General features: G+C 48.8%; 1 protein-coding gene and 1 pseudogene across 1 annotated transcript; both read right to left on the bottom strand.

Annotated features, from left to right (window-relative positions):
- Positions 1-2,640: 2,640 nt before the first annotated feature.
- Positions 2,641-8,103, bottom strand: LOC125552777 (sucrose transport protein SUT1). Its single transcript, XM_048716443.2, has 13 exons — positions 7,664-8,103; positions 5,659-5,724; positions 5,295-5,393; positions 5,137-5,201; positions 4,961-5,045; positions 4,840-4,873; positions 4,608-4,707; positions 4,434-4,509; positions 4,035-4,229; positions 3,808-3,951; positions 3,468-3,701; positions 3,306-3,369; positions 2,641-3,190 (listed from the first exon to the last, which is right to left on the bottom strand). Exons 1-13 carry the CDS (start codon positions 7,853-7,855, stop codon positions 2,976-2,978), a joined length of 1,569 nt encoding a protein of 522 aa, XP_048572400.1. The 5' UTR covers positions 7,856-8,103; the 3' UTR covers positions 2,641-2,975.
- Positions 8,104-15,263: 7,160 nt separating this feature from the next.
- Positions 15,264-17,044, bottom strand: LOC147976625 (uncharacterized; annotated as a pseudogene).
- Positions 17,045-17,682: the final 638 nt, after the last annotated feature.

Consider the following 17,682-nt stretch of genomic DNA (forward strand, 5'->3'; position numbering starts at 1 on the left):
CCAAAAAACCGGCATGTGCCTATCCCTAGCCTAGTTGCATAGTTGAGCCGCCTGCTCGACTGACGTCTCGTGGTGGTGCGAGGGACGTGGCGCATTGTGCCTGGCCTTGTAAATCTTCTTACGAGCTTCATCCGAGGGCAGTATACAGGCGCTGCTAATTGGTGAAGTAGCTCGATTTCTCCTGATGTTGGGAGTCCGAACTGCCCGCGTTACGTGACGCCTTGGGAGCGTGCTTCCCTGTATTGGCCCACTGGCTGTCACGGCTAGGAAGTCGATCTCCTAAACCGGGGTGCAGGTCTTTAGCCCACGTGCATTTAGAAACCGCACTGTGGTCCATGACGTCCAAGTCCTCAATTCGGTTCCGGCCATGCTTGCGCGATTCCTTCTTGGCTTCCTTCCGCTTGCTCTCACCCTTAAGATTTTCCTCGTATTGAAGGACTTGGTTCCGGTGGTCTTCGATTGCCTGAATCCGTCCGAGGAGTTGGTTGTTATCTCGAGCTACCTTCGTTGCCGACCTGAGTAACCTCTCCCGGGCTTCATCGTGACATGGGGTGCCAAGCGATTCATCTAGTATGTCCTCGTCGTAGGGACCGAACTCGCTCATCGACCGAGGCTCTCCATCCATAACATGTGGTTCTGTTCGCGGAGGGACTTCGCGGCCGTTGGCGTTGGCATTGCCATTGCCGTTGATGTTGTCATCACCGTTGTTACCACCACCGTTGGTGTCGTTTGGCGTGTCACTTGTGCGAGGGCGCTTTGGCTGATAGTCGGCTATCCATAGAATCACGGACCTCCTCTTCTGTGTCTTCCGCCTCATTAGTGGCTCCTTCAAGATGGGTGGCGGGTGGGTCAAAAAATCGACTTGTTCCAGCATCTGCAATATCCGTTTTGAGATCAAGATCGCGAGATCCGACGTCTACTCCTCTTGGATCTAGCGAGATGCCAAACCCGAGAAGATCAGCTCTCCACGTCAATCTGTGGTATACACCATGTTGTCGAATCTTAAGATCCCTCTTGAAGTGAAGGTCTCGACCTGGCTGAGATGGCCAGCCGAGTCAGCGGAGAAAGTGGTGAAGCTCTGCCCTAGTATGAAGATTGTGTTGTATCTGATCTGAGTGTTCATCCGAACTCCCATCACGTCACAACGTTCACCTAGCAGGACCAGCATGGGTAACCATTGTCGAAGCTAAATCCGACAGATTCCTCACTAGGGCATCCTTAGCCAAGCTACTTGGCAAGATGGTAATAGAGGCAAAAGTTTTTACCCAGGTTCGGCCTTACTTGATGGAGATAATACCCTACATTCCGCTCTTTAATTTTTTTTGCGTTGGGGTGTATACTATGACGAGCCTGCCCCTGGCTTATATAGCATAACGGGGTCCTAGGGTTTACACAACTAGGTTAGCTACGTCTAGAGGAGGTAGAACTCTCCACGACTCCGCCTTCTTGCCTTGTACGCCAAGCCTTCTGGAGTCACCATGTATATCGGCATGGGCCGCCCAAAGTGGCTTAGGACGGAACCGCTAAGGGGTCCAAAGGCCCACCAAGCCAGGTCGGGAACCGCTGTCACAAGAGGCCCCTTAGCCGGGACACCGTCAAAATAAAAAAACAAAAGTGTTTTCTACAACGAAAAAGGAAGTTGAGTAATTGGCACTTAAATTGAAAGATGAATAAAACTCTTGAAAAATCTGTTTTCCGTTAGGTGCCCTATTCACTCGGACGGAGGGAGAATTCAACAAAAATCCATCTCTGCACCTGAGCTCACCTGCACCCGCGCTGGCGAAAAAAATCAAAACAAATACTAGAAAAATTCAAATAATTCCATTTTTTGTGGGGTAGATAATTTGACGCATGAGGTCCACTCCAATTTTCAAGTCATTTGGACATCTGAGGAGCTCTTAGCAAAAAAGACAAATTAGGGGCCTGTAAAAATGTTTACTGTTCATGTACTGTTTTGACCCGATTTGTCTTTTTTTACTGAGAACTGCTCAGAATTCCAAATGACTTGAAATTTGTAGGAGGCCTCACGCATCAAATTTTCTACCGCACAAAAAAAATTGAAATTTTTTGAGGTTGTTTTGAATTTTTTACAAATTATTTTCTAACCGGGTGCAGATGAGCCTGGGCACCGAAACACCCTACTCAGAATTCGGGCCCATCAATGGTTCATTTTGCTGCAAAGCATCATTGAAGATTGGCAACCTACAACTGATCGATCTGGACAGATGAGACTATTCTTTTAATTCCTCCGTCTACTGATCTGTAAAGATGTACAAGCCCTCAAGAGGATTCTCGCGTTTTGTTGAAAAAGCTCTGGAAATCAGGCACCATGGTTAGGCGCAAAGTCTGTTTCTGGCCACCGTCAACACAAGGAGTCCGCCCTATGTTTTCAATTGTTTGTGCTGGGCGTTGGGTGTGCTGCAAAATGCACCGGTTTCTTGTCGGTTTCAGGAATGGAATCGGTGCGGATAAGCTCCTTGATGTGAAGCAAAAGAGAATCGAATCGCGTGAGAACGACTGGAGGAACAAAGCCGTGCCTGGCGTAGCGGCTGCCGGTCATCCAAAACAGTGCGTCGGCCATGGCGCCATGGCTGCTGCCGAGCGAACACAACACAACACACACGGTGCACCGGAGCAAGGTTGTATGTCGCTGAAAGTTCATCATCCATTCTTTTCCCCTCACTTGATCACCTTGGTTTGCTACACACAAGTCACAACCCAAAGACGACACCCCAGCCGGCGATGGATGCCCGCATTCCTCTGTCCATTTTCCGCTACACGCACTGACTTACACGCACATACAGACACAACACATACAGGTTCCTCACAATTCTTATTCTGCTCTACGGAGTCCTTAGGCGAGAGCCCCCTAGTTACGCCTATGCGAAAATTTGGTAAATGCCGAGCTGGGCTGGGACCTTCGGGCCGGCGCGATCGGCCTTCGCCATGCTCAGGCCGACCGGCGCGCGGCGCGGTCAGTGACCGCCGCCGCTGACGGCCCGGAACTGGCGCCTGGAGATCTTGGGCAGCAGGAATATGCCGACGATGCCGCCGATGAGCGCGAAGGCGGACGCCACGCCGAACGCCGGGATGTTGCCCTTGCCGAACAGCTCGTCCCACGGCCCCGCCCCCACCGCGATGATCACCTGGGGTATCACGATGGCGATGTTCAGCACGCCCGTGCACAGCCCTGCACCGTCCAAACAAACCCTCAGTTAGTTACCCGTCAACACCGGAGCAAAATAAATCTCAAGTGGCCAACACTGAATGAAGAATGAAGCTCAGGAGCATCCGCCCGCACACACCTTGGCCACCGCCTCTGTTCGCCGCCAGCTGCGCCGTCACCGCGAAAGGGACACTGTACAGAATCTGCAGCGGTGCAACAGGAACCCCCACTCGTCAGAAATGATAAAAAAAAGGAGGTAGCAAAATCAAGTGGCGGAAGGGAAGCTGATGCTGATGCTTACGGCGAGAGGGATTCCGAGGAAGGCGAAGAGGGCGAGGGAGACGATCTTGATCTCCTTGCTGGCGGTGATGGCGTGCTGGATGTACCCATGCAGGTCCTGAGTGGCCCACCAGCTTATGATGCAAATGGCGGCCATGGAGAGGCAGACGAGGAAGTTGCTTGACACCCACACCACCCGCGGGCCTAGCCTCTTGCACAGCGGCTCGATCAGGAACGAGCTGAACCCCAGGACGACCTGCATGCATGCACGCGCAACTGTCAGTGCTCCAAGTTTCTTCTATCACAGCTCCGCTCCTGGAGCAGACAGAATGATGATGGAGGAAGTAGTGAATCTTGATTACCGAGTTGAGTAGCAGGCCGAACGCCCCGGCCCTGACACCTGCCTGGAACGCGTTGGCCTCGTCGGGGGTTCCCTTGGGGTCACCGTGGTAGATCTCACGACCCATCCAGTCGGTGTCGTACAGGATGAAGGGGAACCAGGACAGCTGCAGGCACAAACATGTACAGGCCGGGTCAGCAACAATACTGAATACAGTGAGAGAAGCCCTGGCATGTGTGAAGCACGTACCCAGGTGAGGCCGGTGACGAGGAGCACTGACGGCATTCCAGGAGGCAAGTTCTTGAAGCCTTTGAAGACGGCGAGCGGCCCGGTGGGCTCGACTTCAACCTGGCCATTGGCCTTTGTTGGGAGGGGCGCAATCGCCTTGTACGGTATCTCCTTGGCGAAGATCACGGTTATCACCAAACAGAAGGCCAGGAACAGCTGAAAACACACATTCACACCGAAAAAAAGGACTAAGTTTCAACAATGGTGCACAGAAATGGTCATACATAGCAGGAGGATTTATCGATCCAAGTTTGCTCATTCTCAAGTTTATTTATGACGTGCTCGCATATTGGATGTAATAACGTTTTATATTATTGGACGGAGGGAAGGAGTAGTAATAAACACTAGGGAGCGACTTACCACTGCCACCAGAAATGCGCCTTTCAGATTTGCGCAGGCTTCACAGCAAGCCCTTGTCCGGAGGAACGGAAACCACCTATGAAATTAGCCAAGCGAAAAATGCAACTTGTCAGTATATTAACTACTAGTATTTACTTATGTGTGGAGCAGAACAGAAGAGAAGGGTTGGCTTACTTGTGCCAGTTATTTGTGGAACCAGATGAGTATCCTAGGATATTTCCCAGTGCCATCCAAGAACAGAAGATTGAATTTGCTGCACTGGGTCCATGCTGGGCTGTTGAACAGAAAGAAAAAGGAGTTCAGACCTCAGATACCATTTGATTGTTCGGCATAACAGGCAGGCGCTAGTTTAACAATTATATTTGCCTGAGCCAACTAGCATAACTGAACTGTCATGAAAAATTACCTGATAAATCAGCCATCAGAGCACGCGCTGGTCCCTGTAAGTTCCATGGCAAAATCAAGTGAGATTAGTCATGGCGTTTTGGTTTGGGCGAAATTCTTGAACATGATCTGAAAGCACTTACTTGCACTGTGTTGTTGGAGAAGTCAAGGAGCCAGAATCCAAGAACATACACAATTGCAGCGTGCCAACGAGGCCCATGATAGAGACTGTAGTTATCACGTCAAAATGTCAGACCAGTTTGCAATGCTCAGTTGCTATGGAAAATGCAAAGCCAAGCCCAGGCAACGAGCACATCACCTGCACTCTTCCTTGCTGTCACCCAGAGCAGCTCCAATGTCAGCCGAGAAGCCGACGACCACGACCTGCGTAAGGCAGAGTAAATGTAACTTTTATTATGGAAAAAATAGAAAAACTTATGAACCCTAAGAAGATAACCAAGGAACGGTGCTACTCACAGCAATGCAGATGAGGATACATCCTGTCAGAATGAACGGTCTGCGTCTTCCCCATCTTGAAGTGCACTTGTCACTGTAGAGCCCAACGCATGGTTGAACCTGCAGGTCAGAGGATGCACACTGATTAAGTACCAAGGCTACTCGAAGAAATAACAGTTATAATTTGTTGATGTAGCTACAGAATCTGATAACTGCTAACTGCAGTTTTTTCTGCACAGAGTGCTTCAGAGATGATTTACAGTTCAGTACGAATTAGGTATAAAAGTATATAGCACCAGTACTATGATGAAATGGAATCTTATGCTAGTTATCACATTTGCAGGGCATATTTCATCACAAGAGCTATGTTGAGGTTGGTACTCACCACTAATCCAGCAATAGGGCCGCAGAGCCACATGAATGAAGTCAGAGCATGCGAAAGTCCCAGAGTCTGCACAAATATTGCAAAGTTCACATAGTCAGTGGACAGTAACAGGTAGTAGCATTTGCAGTATCAGCAACTCTAATTTCCATCAGTTTCTTGGCACAAAAAGCAAACAACAACACCAGCAAGTTGTTAATGAATTTTACAGTACTTCTTTGGTATGAAAACTGAAGCACAAAGACTGACGACCATAGTGACAGTTTTGTTCCCCTGATCCATACACCGCATATAGAAGATTTTGCACAGTTCAGATATGAAAACTGAAGCTCGAACAGCCCCTGTACCCTCAGCTAATCAACCACACATGTCCTTATTTACCCAAGCAACCCCTCTGCTGCAACTGTGCCACAGAGGACACATCTGGACTGGACTGTGAGTTCCTCTCCAGTTTGACCGCTCACATGTGTGCAGGAATAACACTCCATATGGCCAGGCAAGTCCACTTGCCAAGCTGTATATTTATACGTATTGACCATGATGTATGCATGCATGCATGCATCCACCTACCCATCTTGATGGCACTTGGCTCGAGAAGGCTAACGTGACCAGGATGAAATTGTTGTATGTATCCAGAAATATATAGCTCACGGGATACACCTAGCTAGCAACAACAGTGTATGTGTGTGTGTGTGTGTGTGTGTGTGTGTGTGTGTGTGCGCATGGACCATACTGATCAATCAAGTACACTTCGTTCTACGTACGGATACACTCATAGTACTCGTACAAATACACATAGCTTCTACTGGTACTCCTTCTCAGGGCTGAACTGAAACAAAGACCGTACTAATTCCTCGTCTTTGTTTATGGCAACCTTGAGGCGCCGACGAGCGGTCAATTAGGCTCGAGATTTCCCTATCAGGCCATGCAGTTTCCCCCCAGAAATTAAGGCGCACGGCGGACCGACCATTGACCACCGTCCGCGTACTTTAGCGAGGCACCATCATATGTACATATCCCGTTCGATCCCCAGCATGTAAGGAGTGCTATTGAATGACAGCAACGCGTGTGCTTCAGCAGAAGAAGAGCATGTAGCATGATGTTGCCAGGTTAATTACTCTACTCATTAGTGTTTTCTGATATGATATTAATCATTTAGGAGTAATAGCTATTATGTATTAAAGGAGTACAATTCATCAGACAAAGGTGATGGTGTATATCTTGTCCTCAAGTGCACGGCATGGCTTGGGAGTTTGACTTCTATATGTCTGTGGATTGAAGTTGGTGTGCGGAAAGGTTTTAGGCTTTTTGCACACACAGAAAATTGAGGCTTTTTGCCAACATCGACGATAACCATTTGGGTGATGACACTAGATGGCTAGCCTTGACACGAGAAGATGGGTCGAGAAGCTGCACATCCTACATGACCACACCATCATATATACGAGCGAACAACATATCGTCATCGAATAGATATATCTTTTGATCTCGAAGGATACGAAAATAGATAGACTTCTAGCCACGGCCACACGTGTACTTACTAATACGCTGCCAAAAAGCTGTTGGAAAAAGAACAAAACCAGTGCCAAGAAACGAACAAGCTTCACATCTCGGTCAAACCTCACGCTTCTCTGAATAGAAACTGCTGTGTTGAGCTTGAATCTACCGTTTCAAAAAAGAAAAGAAAAATGAAAGCTGCACAAACTTCAGAAATGATAAGCATGGAGAATAAAGGTTCACAGATGGAAATAGGAGCTGGCACAGAAAATTATGAACTCGCCATCTCTTAAAATTTTGCAGGCATGTTTTAGGTTTCTCTTGAGACCTCTGCAGGTTTATTTAGAAAGCAAAACACTAAAACTATGGATCGAATAGCTTTTTCGTCCCCGAGGCGCGCATGCACGGCCGGGACGACGACGCAGCGCATGCGCGCACACTGGCATGGACATGGCCTCACGGCGCGCGCGTGAACTCAGCTGTACCCGGGTTGCATGTACGTGTGGTATACCTGGACGTAGGGGGTGAGCAGGGAGAGCTGGAGCGCCCATCCGTACTGCACGCCGCCGGCGACCATGCCGGCGAGGATGAGCCTGCCGAGGCTGATGTCCACGGCGGGGGCGTCCGCCCCGCCGGCGCCGGCGCCGCCTCCGCCGACCCCCACCGAGAGCTCCACCTCGCCGTTGCCGCCGCCGCGCGCCATCGTCGCAGGGGGGCCGCCCGGACGATCACCGCCCCGTTCGTTCGCCTATCAACTCTACGGCGCGTCGGATCAACGCCGGGGAGGAGGGAGGACGTCGATCGGATCAACGCCGGGGAAGAAGGGGCTGACGGGAGGAGGAAGAGGAGGAGACGAGAGCGGAAAGCGCGAGTGAGAGAGAGAGAGAGGGGTGGTGTGGTGTGAGGGAAGGAGCGTGGAGTGAGGAGGGGTGGTGGTGTGGGAGCGATAGAGGGGGGAGGGGCGGGGCATTTAAAGGCCGTCTGTCTGTGTGTGCCGGTCGGAGTGCGACGCAGGCCGCGCTGGTTAACCAGGATGCGGCCTCCCGTCCGTCCGTCCGTGCTATCCATCACCCTGCCCCGGCCGGCCCTGGCGCACTTGTGTAGTATGGTACTAGGTTCTAAAGTAAAATTGATTGTTGCTATGCTATGTTTTTAATGAGGCCATATCCTGATCTTTATCTATCCCTGTACACTTTTCTTGATAAGATTTATCTATCCGTGAAGATGCACACTTGGTTTATCTATTGTAGTGCACCTTTTCCTGATAAGATTATCTATTTATTACACTTGGTTGGGGTTTTTGGGCATCTATTTGATGTTTCTATTTCCTTTCTACCAAAGTCGGTTTTTTTTACCATCGAATCATGATCCAACGGTAAAGGGCTTAAGTCATTTTTTTCTCGGTTTGTGTCTCCACTCGAATTCCCCGATCCGTACCCAGTGCGCCACGGGTCCGCACGAGACAAATGTGAGAACCATCGTCATTTGAACTCTGCCCATTACACACCCATGTTTCCCGTGGATGAACACTGCCACGCCGTGTTGTTGCCTCATCTGAACAATCGGTCGCCTCGGTTGGCCAATCTCATTGCCCAACCTATCCCCCCATTCCGGAGAGCAGAAGGAATTACAGTTCTTTTCTTCGTCTCTGCAGGTAACACATGTCATAACCCGCTCCCATTGGCGATTCCTCAAGCCAGCGTGTATGGAAGGATACGCTCGACTTATCTCTAATAACACCGGTAAGACCATTTTGTCCAGCACTCCTAACCCTAACTATAAAAAAACTAACTACAGTCAATGTGTTCGTCTCCATGGCTCTTTTCCTCGGGCTTCGGCGATCTCGCTACTGTAGGGTACGATAGATAACGAAAGCATGAAAAATGATATTCTTTTTTTTACTTTTCTTTTGTGGAAAAGGAGATTCGGTGACAAAATTCAACCGATGTTGTGCACATACGCCCACGCCCATCATCGTGCATACACACCCACCCACATCCAAGCATGACCACAAGCGTCAATTGAAGACTATACCCAACCATTTTCACTCAAATAGTACCACAACTCTGTTTATGCTTTCCCTATAAAAACAAATAACCTCTGCTCATGTGCCATCGCTGTGTTGCTATACTCCGCTTACGTCCAAATGGTAAACGGAGGTTTCCAACGTGGTCCATCGCACACGACCGTGACAACACCCAGTTTATGTTTGTCCAATTGCCCCGAGAATTTTCCCACATTTCCTAATGCAAACGCTTAGATTCCACCATACTCGACAAAACTACAAGCCATCAATCTTCACCGCCTATGCGAGTTAGGAGGACAGTGGTATCCTCAGCTCGCATTTATCTTGAATTTATTTCAGGATTTTCGGCGATGCATGTTCAATGGGAGAATACGTTTCCACCGACTATGATGTATCGACAATGATTTCGTAAAATCTCAAGATTATATATCGGCTCATTTTTTCAAGGGATGCGTGTATCGCGTATACATGAGCTCTCCACCGTCCATGGCGCCGTTATGTACGTTACTCCTACTCCACCGTGCTGTCAAAAAAAGAAACGTGCGTTACTCCAACGCGCGTCTCCGGGCCGGTGCGAGGGGGGGCTGCGTCGTCTCGTCGGCGTCCATCGACCGACCGGGGCGGTTGGCGACGAGCGGTCGCGTGATCCCCGCGACCGAGGCGCGTCGCGTCGGCCGTGCTCCCGCGGTGACGCGCGGGGCGCACCGCTACGTGGCGGCGTGGGTGGGTGGGAGACGACCGGGGTACACGAGACACGTCCGTCCGTCCGTCGTCAAAGGCGACCGACGCCGCGCGGATGCGGGGCAGTTGTACTAATCAGAGGGGCCGGTCGCCATTAGTGCCTGCTAATCTTGGGCTTTCCCTTCTCAACCGATTTTTGGCCGGCGAGTGACGTCTCCGGACCGTGGGCGGCGTACCTACGTGCCCGCGCGCCTCGCACCTTCGGTCGGTTGGCAGCAGGCGCACCGCACACATGAACGTATTTCGATGAATGTAGCACATATAATTACTTTTTTTATAGCTGATATAATTACTCTCTTGAACATATTACAGACGCAAGCGCTCATATATATACGCGCATACACTCCCTATGACGCCTTGTAATCGGCGGAAACGTTTTCTTCCGTTGAATGCGTGTCACCGCGAACCAACCTGTGATTGAGATGGTTAGGCGGACAGTGATATCCCCAACCCACCAGGGTTCAAATCCTGGTGCTCGCATTATTTCTGGATTTATTTCAGGATTTCCGGCGATGCGCTTTCAGTGGGAGGAGACGTTCCCGTCAACGACGAGACGCCTACGTTGACTTCGTAAATCTCAAGATGCGTGTGTGCGTTCATAGGGATGAGTGTATGCGCGTGTATATGAGCGCTTGTGTCTGTACTGATGCTCAAAAAAAAGAATGCGTGTCACCGGTAATATCACTGTTCACCTAACCATACAACCACAAGTTAGTTCGCAATATATATTTACTCTTTTCATCGTTGTAATCTCATGATAATAACATGTCTTGGGAACTTTTGTACAAATATTGCGCCTCAACCACAGCACTGCCAATAGGTCGTGCTGTACTGCTGTATGCGCCATGATGTGGTCCGGTACAACGTACGTGTGCGTGTCGTGCGCGCCCTGCACGCATGCAGAGTGACACTTGTGTTGCCAGCCATGTGCGTTGCGCAATGTTCATACATCTCTAAAGTATACACATCCATCATAATTGAGATTTGCTTTTTGTAAGTAGGACGACGCGCGCGATCTTGAGAAATATATGGACATTAGTAGAAAATATATTCATATCTGGACGGGCATATATGGGGCCGGCAACCAGTTCCCACTTTATTCGCTCTAAGCACCGATCATTGACGCCACTGATTAATTCGTCGAGATACACGGATATATTTCCAGGATATGATCGCCCGATCGTCCGTTGCGCCGGGTCAGCTAGCTGCATGCTAAAATCCAATTCGGCGCAGCCCGGCACCGATCAAGACTCACGAGCCAGCGAACAAAAGCCAACATAAATACGTGATGATGCGATGAGATCACGATCGACGGTGCGCATATCGGGCAGGGAGGAGTAGACGGTACGTTTTTGCCTCTCTCTCTTTCTCTTTTGGAGATTCACTTCTCGGGCGGTCGGTCTCAGCGGCCCGGCTTTTGTTCGCTTGCCCGTAGAATTACATCCGGGTTGATATATGCAGTGCCCCATGTGTCGCCCACGCGTCGACCCGTCGTCCAGAACGAAAACGATCGAGATGCACCGGCCGCACCGGCACCGGCGGCATGTCACCGGCCACATGTACGTGGATCGCTTCGCTTGGGTCTTTCGTTGAGAGCCACATCGGTGCTGAAAGATCGCCTATTCTGGTCGATCCCACACAGAGTTGATAAGTTCCAGTTTAATGCTTGAAATGCCCCTCTCGGCTAGAACCGCGTATAGCAGACGCATGATGCGCCGATTCGTAGTACGTGCATATGCCATCGACCACTTGGACGTGGATCGCCGGGCTTGGGCCTCAGGAGCTACTTTTCAATGCCAAAAAAATGAATTCTTGTAGAGAAAAATGGTAGTTTGGACCCTAGTATCTTTAATAGAAATTGCAGTGGGAGGCCTCTCTTTTTCTAACAAATAAATAGAAATGAATTCTTGGTTTGACACAACTTTTTGATGAAATGGTATTCACGGCTAGCATATAGTATCACAGTATGCGGCTTCACTTTTTTTTTGCGGGTAAGTATGCGGCTTCATTTCGTCCACGCCTTTCCCGCGAGAGGCCGGGCGAAACCTAGCGCCACGAGCGCCTAAGACCTCCCATTTGCTCCTCCCCCTTGGGGTCTCCTCTCATGGTGGGCCATCAGGCAGCTCTCACGCGAGGATGCCAGGCTTGACGCGGGGCTTGGCAGCAGGCTGGCGTGCGGTGGTGCGACTGCTAGATGGAGAGGATCTCCACTCGTCCTCTCATCGCGGTGCAGCGGAGATCTCCTTTCCTCCTCTCATGGTGGGTCGTGGTGCGGCTCACTCGCGAGGCGGGGCTTGGTGGCGGGCTAGCGTGAAGTGGTGTGGCGGCTCCGCGTTGGCTGCATGGAAAAGAGGGCAGGTGCGCAGGTCTGCTCTCCATGATGGCTTGGCCGGCTCCATATTTGACTGTTGAGTGTGGGTTGTATGGGTTGTTGGGTGCAAGCGGCGTCGGCCGACGACTTCTGCTTCTGTTGCATGGTGGACAGTGGCTGCGGGCGGTGCTCAGTTGTGGCCCTGATGCCGACGGACAATGGATGTCGGGGCTCCGCCTTTCTCTAGGAGTGTACGAGTCGTGGGGAGACAACGAGATGGTGGCACTCATGTGTGCAAGCTCAAAGGTGGTTGCGGCCGCACTGTCGAGGTTGCCCGGTGATCGGAGATACCGGTTCCTCCCCATTGAGAACTGGTGGGTCCATCTCTAACGGGGTGCTATTTATGGCTTCCTACGGAGGTGCTGCTAGCGGGTGGTTGGCATCATATGAAGGAAATATGCCCTAGAGGAAATAATAAAGTTGTTATTTATATTTTCTTATATCATGATAAATGTTTATTATTCATGCTAGAATTGTATTAACCGGAAACTTAGTACATTTGTGAATACATAGACAAACATAGTGTCCCTAGTATGCCTCTACTTGACTAGCTTGTTAATCAAAGATGATTAAGTTTCCTAACCATAGACATGTGTTGTCATTTTATGAACGGGATCACATCATTACAGAATGATGTGATGGACATGAACCATCCGTTAGCTTGGCATAAATGATCGTTTAGTTTTATTGCTATTGCTTTCATCATGGCTTATACATGTTCCTCTGACTATGAGATTATGCAACTCCCGAATACAGGGGGAACACCTTATGTGCTATCAAACGTCACAACATAACTGGGTGATTATAAAGATGCTTTTCATGTGTCTCCGATGGTGTTTGTTGAGTTGGCATAGATCGAGATTAGGATTTGTCACTCCATGTATTGGAGAGGTATCTCTGGCCTCTCTCGGTAATGCTCATCACTATAAGCCTTGCAAGCAATGTGACTAATGAGTTAGTTGTGGGATGATGCATTACGGAACGAGTAAAGAGACTTGCCGGTAACGAGATTGAACTAGGTATGATAATACCGACGATCGAATCTCGGGCAAGTAACATACCGATGACAAAGGGGAACAACGTATGTTGTTATGCGGTTTGACTGATAAAGATCTTTGTAGAATATGTAGGAGCCAATATGAGCATCCAGGTTCCGCTATTGGTTGTTGATCGGAGATGTGTCTCGGTCATGTCTACATAGTTCTCGAACCCGTAGGGTCCGCACGCTTAACGTTCGATGACGATTTGCATTATGAGTTATGTGATTTGATGTACCGAAGTTTGTCTGGAGTCCCGGATAAGATCACGGACATGACGAGGAGTATTGAAATGGTCGAGAGGTAAAGATTCATATATAGGAAGGCTATATTCTGACACTGAAAGTGTTCCGGGTGATACCGGATCACCGGAAGGGGTTCCGCGCAAACCCCGGCAAAGATATGGGCTTAATGGGCCAAGTAAGGGAACACACCAGCCCACAAGGGGTTGTTGCGCCCCCTATAGGACCAGCCATGTGGGAAGAAAGAAAAAGGAGAGGAGGAAAAGGAAAGTATGAAGTAGGACTCCTACTTCCTTCCCCTCCCCCTCCTTCCTTTCCCCCTTGTCCAAATATGGTAAGGGGAGGGACGAATTGGACTAGGGGCCCAAGTAGGATTACTCCTACTTGGGTGGCCCTAGGCTGCTTCCCTCCCTCTCCCACCTTTATATGCGTGGGGAGAGCACCCCTAGAACACACATCAATTGTTCCTAGCCGTGTGCGGCGCCCCCCCTCCACAGTTAACACCTCGGTCATATCATCGTAGTGCTTAGGCGAAGCCCTGCGCCCGTAACATCATCATCACCGTCACCACGCCGTCGTGCTGACGAATCTCTCCCTCGGCCTCAACTGGATCAAGAGTTCGAGGGACGTCACCGAGCTGAACGTGTGCAGATCGCGGAGGTGTCGTTGATACGTCCATTTTGCATCATGCTTTTATATCGATATTTATTGTATTATGGGTTGTTATTACACATTATGTCACAATACTTATGCCTATTCTCTCTTATTTTACAAGGTTTACATAAAGAGGGAGAATGCCGGTAGCTGGGATTCTGGGCTGGAAAAGGAGCAAATATTAGAGACCTATTCTGCACAGCTTCAAAAGTCCTGAAACTTCACGAAAGCTATTTCCAGAATATATAAAAAATACTGAGCGCAAGAAGTTCCAGAGGGGGGCCACACCCTGGCCACGAGGGTGGGGGGCGCGCCCTACCCCCCTGGGCGCGCCCCCTGCCTCGTGGGCCCCTTGGTGGCCCTCCGATGCCCATCTTCTGCTATATGGAGTCTTTCGTCGAGGAAAAAATCATAAGCAAGCTTTCGAGATGAGACTCTGCCGCCACGAGGCGGAACCTTGGCGGAACCAATCTAGGGCTCTGGCGAGCTGTTCTGCCGGGGAAACTTCCCTCCGGGAGGGGGAAATCATCACCATCATCACCACCAACGATCCTCTCATCGGGAGGGGGTCAATCTCCATCAACATCTTCACCAGCACCATCTTATCTCAAGCCCTAGTTCATCTCTTGTATCCAATCTTTGTATCCTAACCTCAGATTGGTACCTATGGGTTGCTAGTAGTGTTGATTACTCCTTGTAGTTGATGCTAGTTGGTTTACTTGGTGGGAGATTATATGTTCAGATCTATTATGCATATTAATACCCCTCTGATTATGAACATGAATATGCCTTGTGAGTAGTTACGTTTGTTCCTGACGACATGGGAGAAGTCTTGCTATTAGTAGTCATGTGAATTTTGTATTCGTTTGATATTTTGATGAGATGTATGTTGTCATCCCTCTAGTGGTGTCATGTGAAGGTCGACTACATGACACTTCACCATTGTTTGGGCCTAGAGGGAGGCATTGGGAAGTAATAAGTACTCCCTCCGTCCCGAAAAACATGTCGCACGGGGGTTCAAATTTGAACTACCACATTTTTTACAAAAACACCCTCCTGCAACTTTGAATTCTCTCAAAGCAACCCGCACGCAGGCCCAGGTCGCGGGAAGATCCTGCCGCCGGCCGGGCTCCAGGCCGGTGGAGCTCCTGCCGCTGCTGCCGGTGGAGCTCTTGCGGCTGCTGCATCTTATCCTGCAGATTCTCCCTGCTGCTGGCCGCTGCTTCTGCACAAGAGTTGCCCCCACTCCAAAAATGAGCCCGTCTCCTCCCCCTCCGGCAGCGGCGTCCGCACAGGGGCTCGGCGCCGTCGCACCTCCTCAGTCCTTCCCGAGCATACCAGGAGCTTTGCCTCGCCGATACCTACGCCCTCCTTGAGCCACGCTTGCTGGGAAGCCGCTGATCGACGGAATCGATCCCGTCTCCTCCCACTCCGGCCGCCGATTCCGCACACTAGCTCAGCGTCATCGCTCCTCCTCTAGTTTCCCCGAGCGGCTCAACAGCTTCAGGGTGATCATCTGGTCCTCCAGGTCACTTTTCTCCTGTCGATTGGTTGCTGGTTCGCCTGGCCGTGGTGGTCTGCCGCTTGCTGCCATTGGAGCTCGTCAGTAAGCTCCTCCAGTGACCAAAAACCGGCGTCGCTGCCATTGGAGTATCACCCACGCTCGGGTGCGTGTACGCTCGCCCATGCTGCATGCTTGCTGGTGGAGCTCGTGCTCGTGCTGACCTGCTGTTCTTCGCTGCTGATCTTCTCTGAAGAAGGTACAGTACAATCTCTGGTCTTCTGCTGTTCTTCCCCTGTCGATTGATCTGTAGCGACTGTTGTTGTTGTAATCTCTTCGTCATGCTGTTGCTTGCTGTATCAAAAATTAACTCATAAGATATGTGACTTAGATCAGTCATTCAAGATAACACTTTTATGCATGGCACATGAGTACATACCTGATAACTAAGTAACTGACCTGTGTTAAAAAATGTACTTCATTCCAATTTAGCATGGATTAGTAATCTCTACCACTGGAGGAGTACAAAGTTCAACAGCTAACAATAGTAAGGAAAATTTCAGTTTCGACATCAGTATAACATCAAACAAAACTCTTGCAAATTTTCAGTTTCGAAGTGTCAAAGCATACATGCGCTAACATGCACCTGCAGTAAGTTCTGATCAGTTATCTTTCGATAAAGGGCCGAAACCCAGTTCCTTCACCAAGTTTTGAACCAGGAAACTAACAACTAGTGGTCTGTTCGACGGTATACAGTCTCATACAACTATAAGTGTTGCAGGATGCACTCTGATTTCTCTAGGAAAGCCAACTAGTGCCATTATGCCACGAACTTTCAGAAGCCCGAGATAAGGGTCAAATGGGTGGTCACCAGAGGCAGTATCGACAATGAAATCCAGAGAATTTTTCAGGGACTGCAAAAGTAAATCATTTTATTCTCACTTAGTACAAGCAGAGTGAGAAGAATAACAAGTAGAATTCAGCTATACTAATTGTCTCTCGCACAAAATAGTATAGGCAGAAGTATCGATTGCAGAATGAGCTCTGTTCCTTTGTGCATTTGTTATGCTTTTTCAGTTGGAATCTAACATAAGGTAAGGACTAAGGAGATATGTACTTGTTGTGGTCTGTTGTAAGTTGTTTCACACTTAGCTTTAAATAAAATAGATTAAACATGTTCAGTACCTCCATCTGTGTTTTGTCTGATGATACCACAAAATTATCTGCACCAAGAAGGCTGATAGCTTCATCTCTTTTCGATTCACTTGTACCCAAAACTGTCACATTCAGTCCAAAGGCTTTCCCAAATTTCACTGCCATGTGAACCAACCCACCAAGACCAATGAAAGAGTTTTGGCAAATTTGCTTTGCAACCCTCAGATGTCAATTTGAATCTACTGATATTTTCTTGACACTTTGAATCTATTGTAAGTAGAGTAAAATTCAGTTAAAACTACTGTAAGTAGAGTAACTTCAATTAAAACTATTGTAAGTAGAGTAAAATTCAGCAAAACTACTCTAACTAGAGTAAAATTCAGTAAACTGGATTAGTTTGACATGAAGGTACACTGAATGCATTTCTCTGGAACTAATTTAGATTTGAGTTATTTGAATTAATTTGGGTTATTTGGATTTATTTGAATTATTTGAATTGATTTGGATTAATTTTAGTTATTTTAATTAATTTGGGTTAGTGGACTGAAATTTTTGCTTGACAACTACAACAACTAATGAGGCAAGCAAGGCCTTTGCTAATCCCATATCATCAGTAGATGATATGGTATGAGATTATCTTCTACTGCAATTGCAATCTAGCTTTAGTAAAAAAGCAAGAGTCCCTTGTATGGAGTTAACTGAAGACTGAACATGTTCTAAAGTTTTGAAATAAGAGGTCCATTTAGCATGGAACAAATAAAAGGACAGTGGATGGCAAGAAATTGCTTCTATTTAGTTAAGAG

Source organism: Triticum urartu, chromosome 4A (assembly GCF_056163025.1).
Source record: "Triticum urartu cultivar PI428250 chromosome 4A, HENAU_Tu73, whole genome shotgun sequence".
Classification (NCBI taxonomy): Eukaryota; Viridiplantae; Streptophyta; class Magnoliopsida; order Poales; family Poaceae; genus Triticum; species Triticum urartu.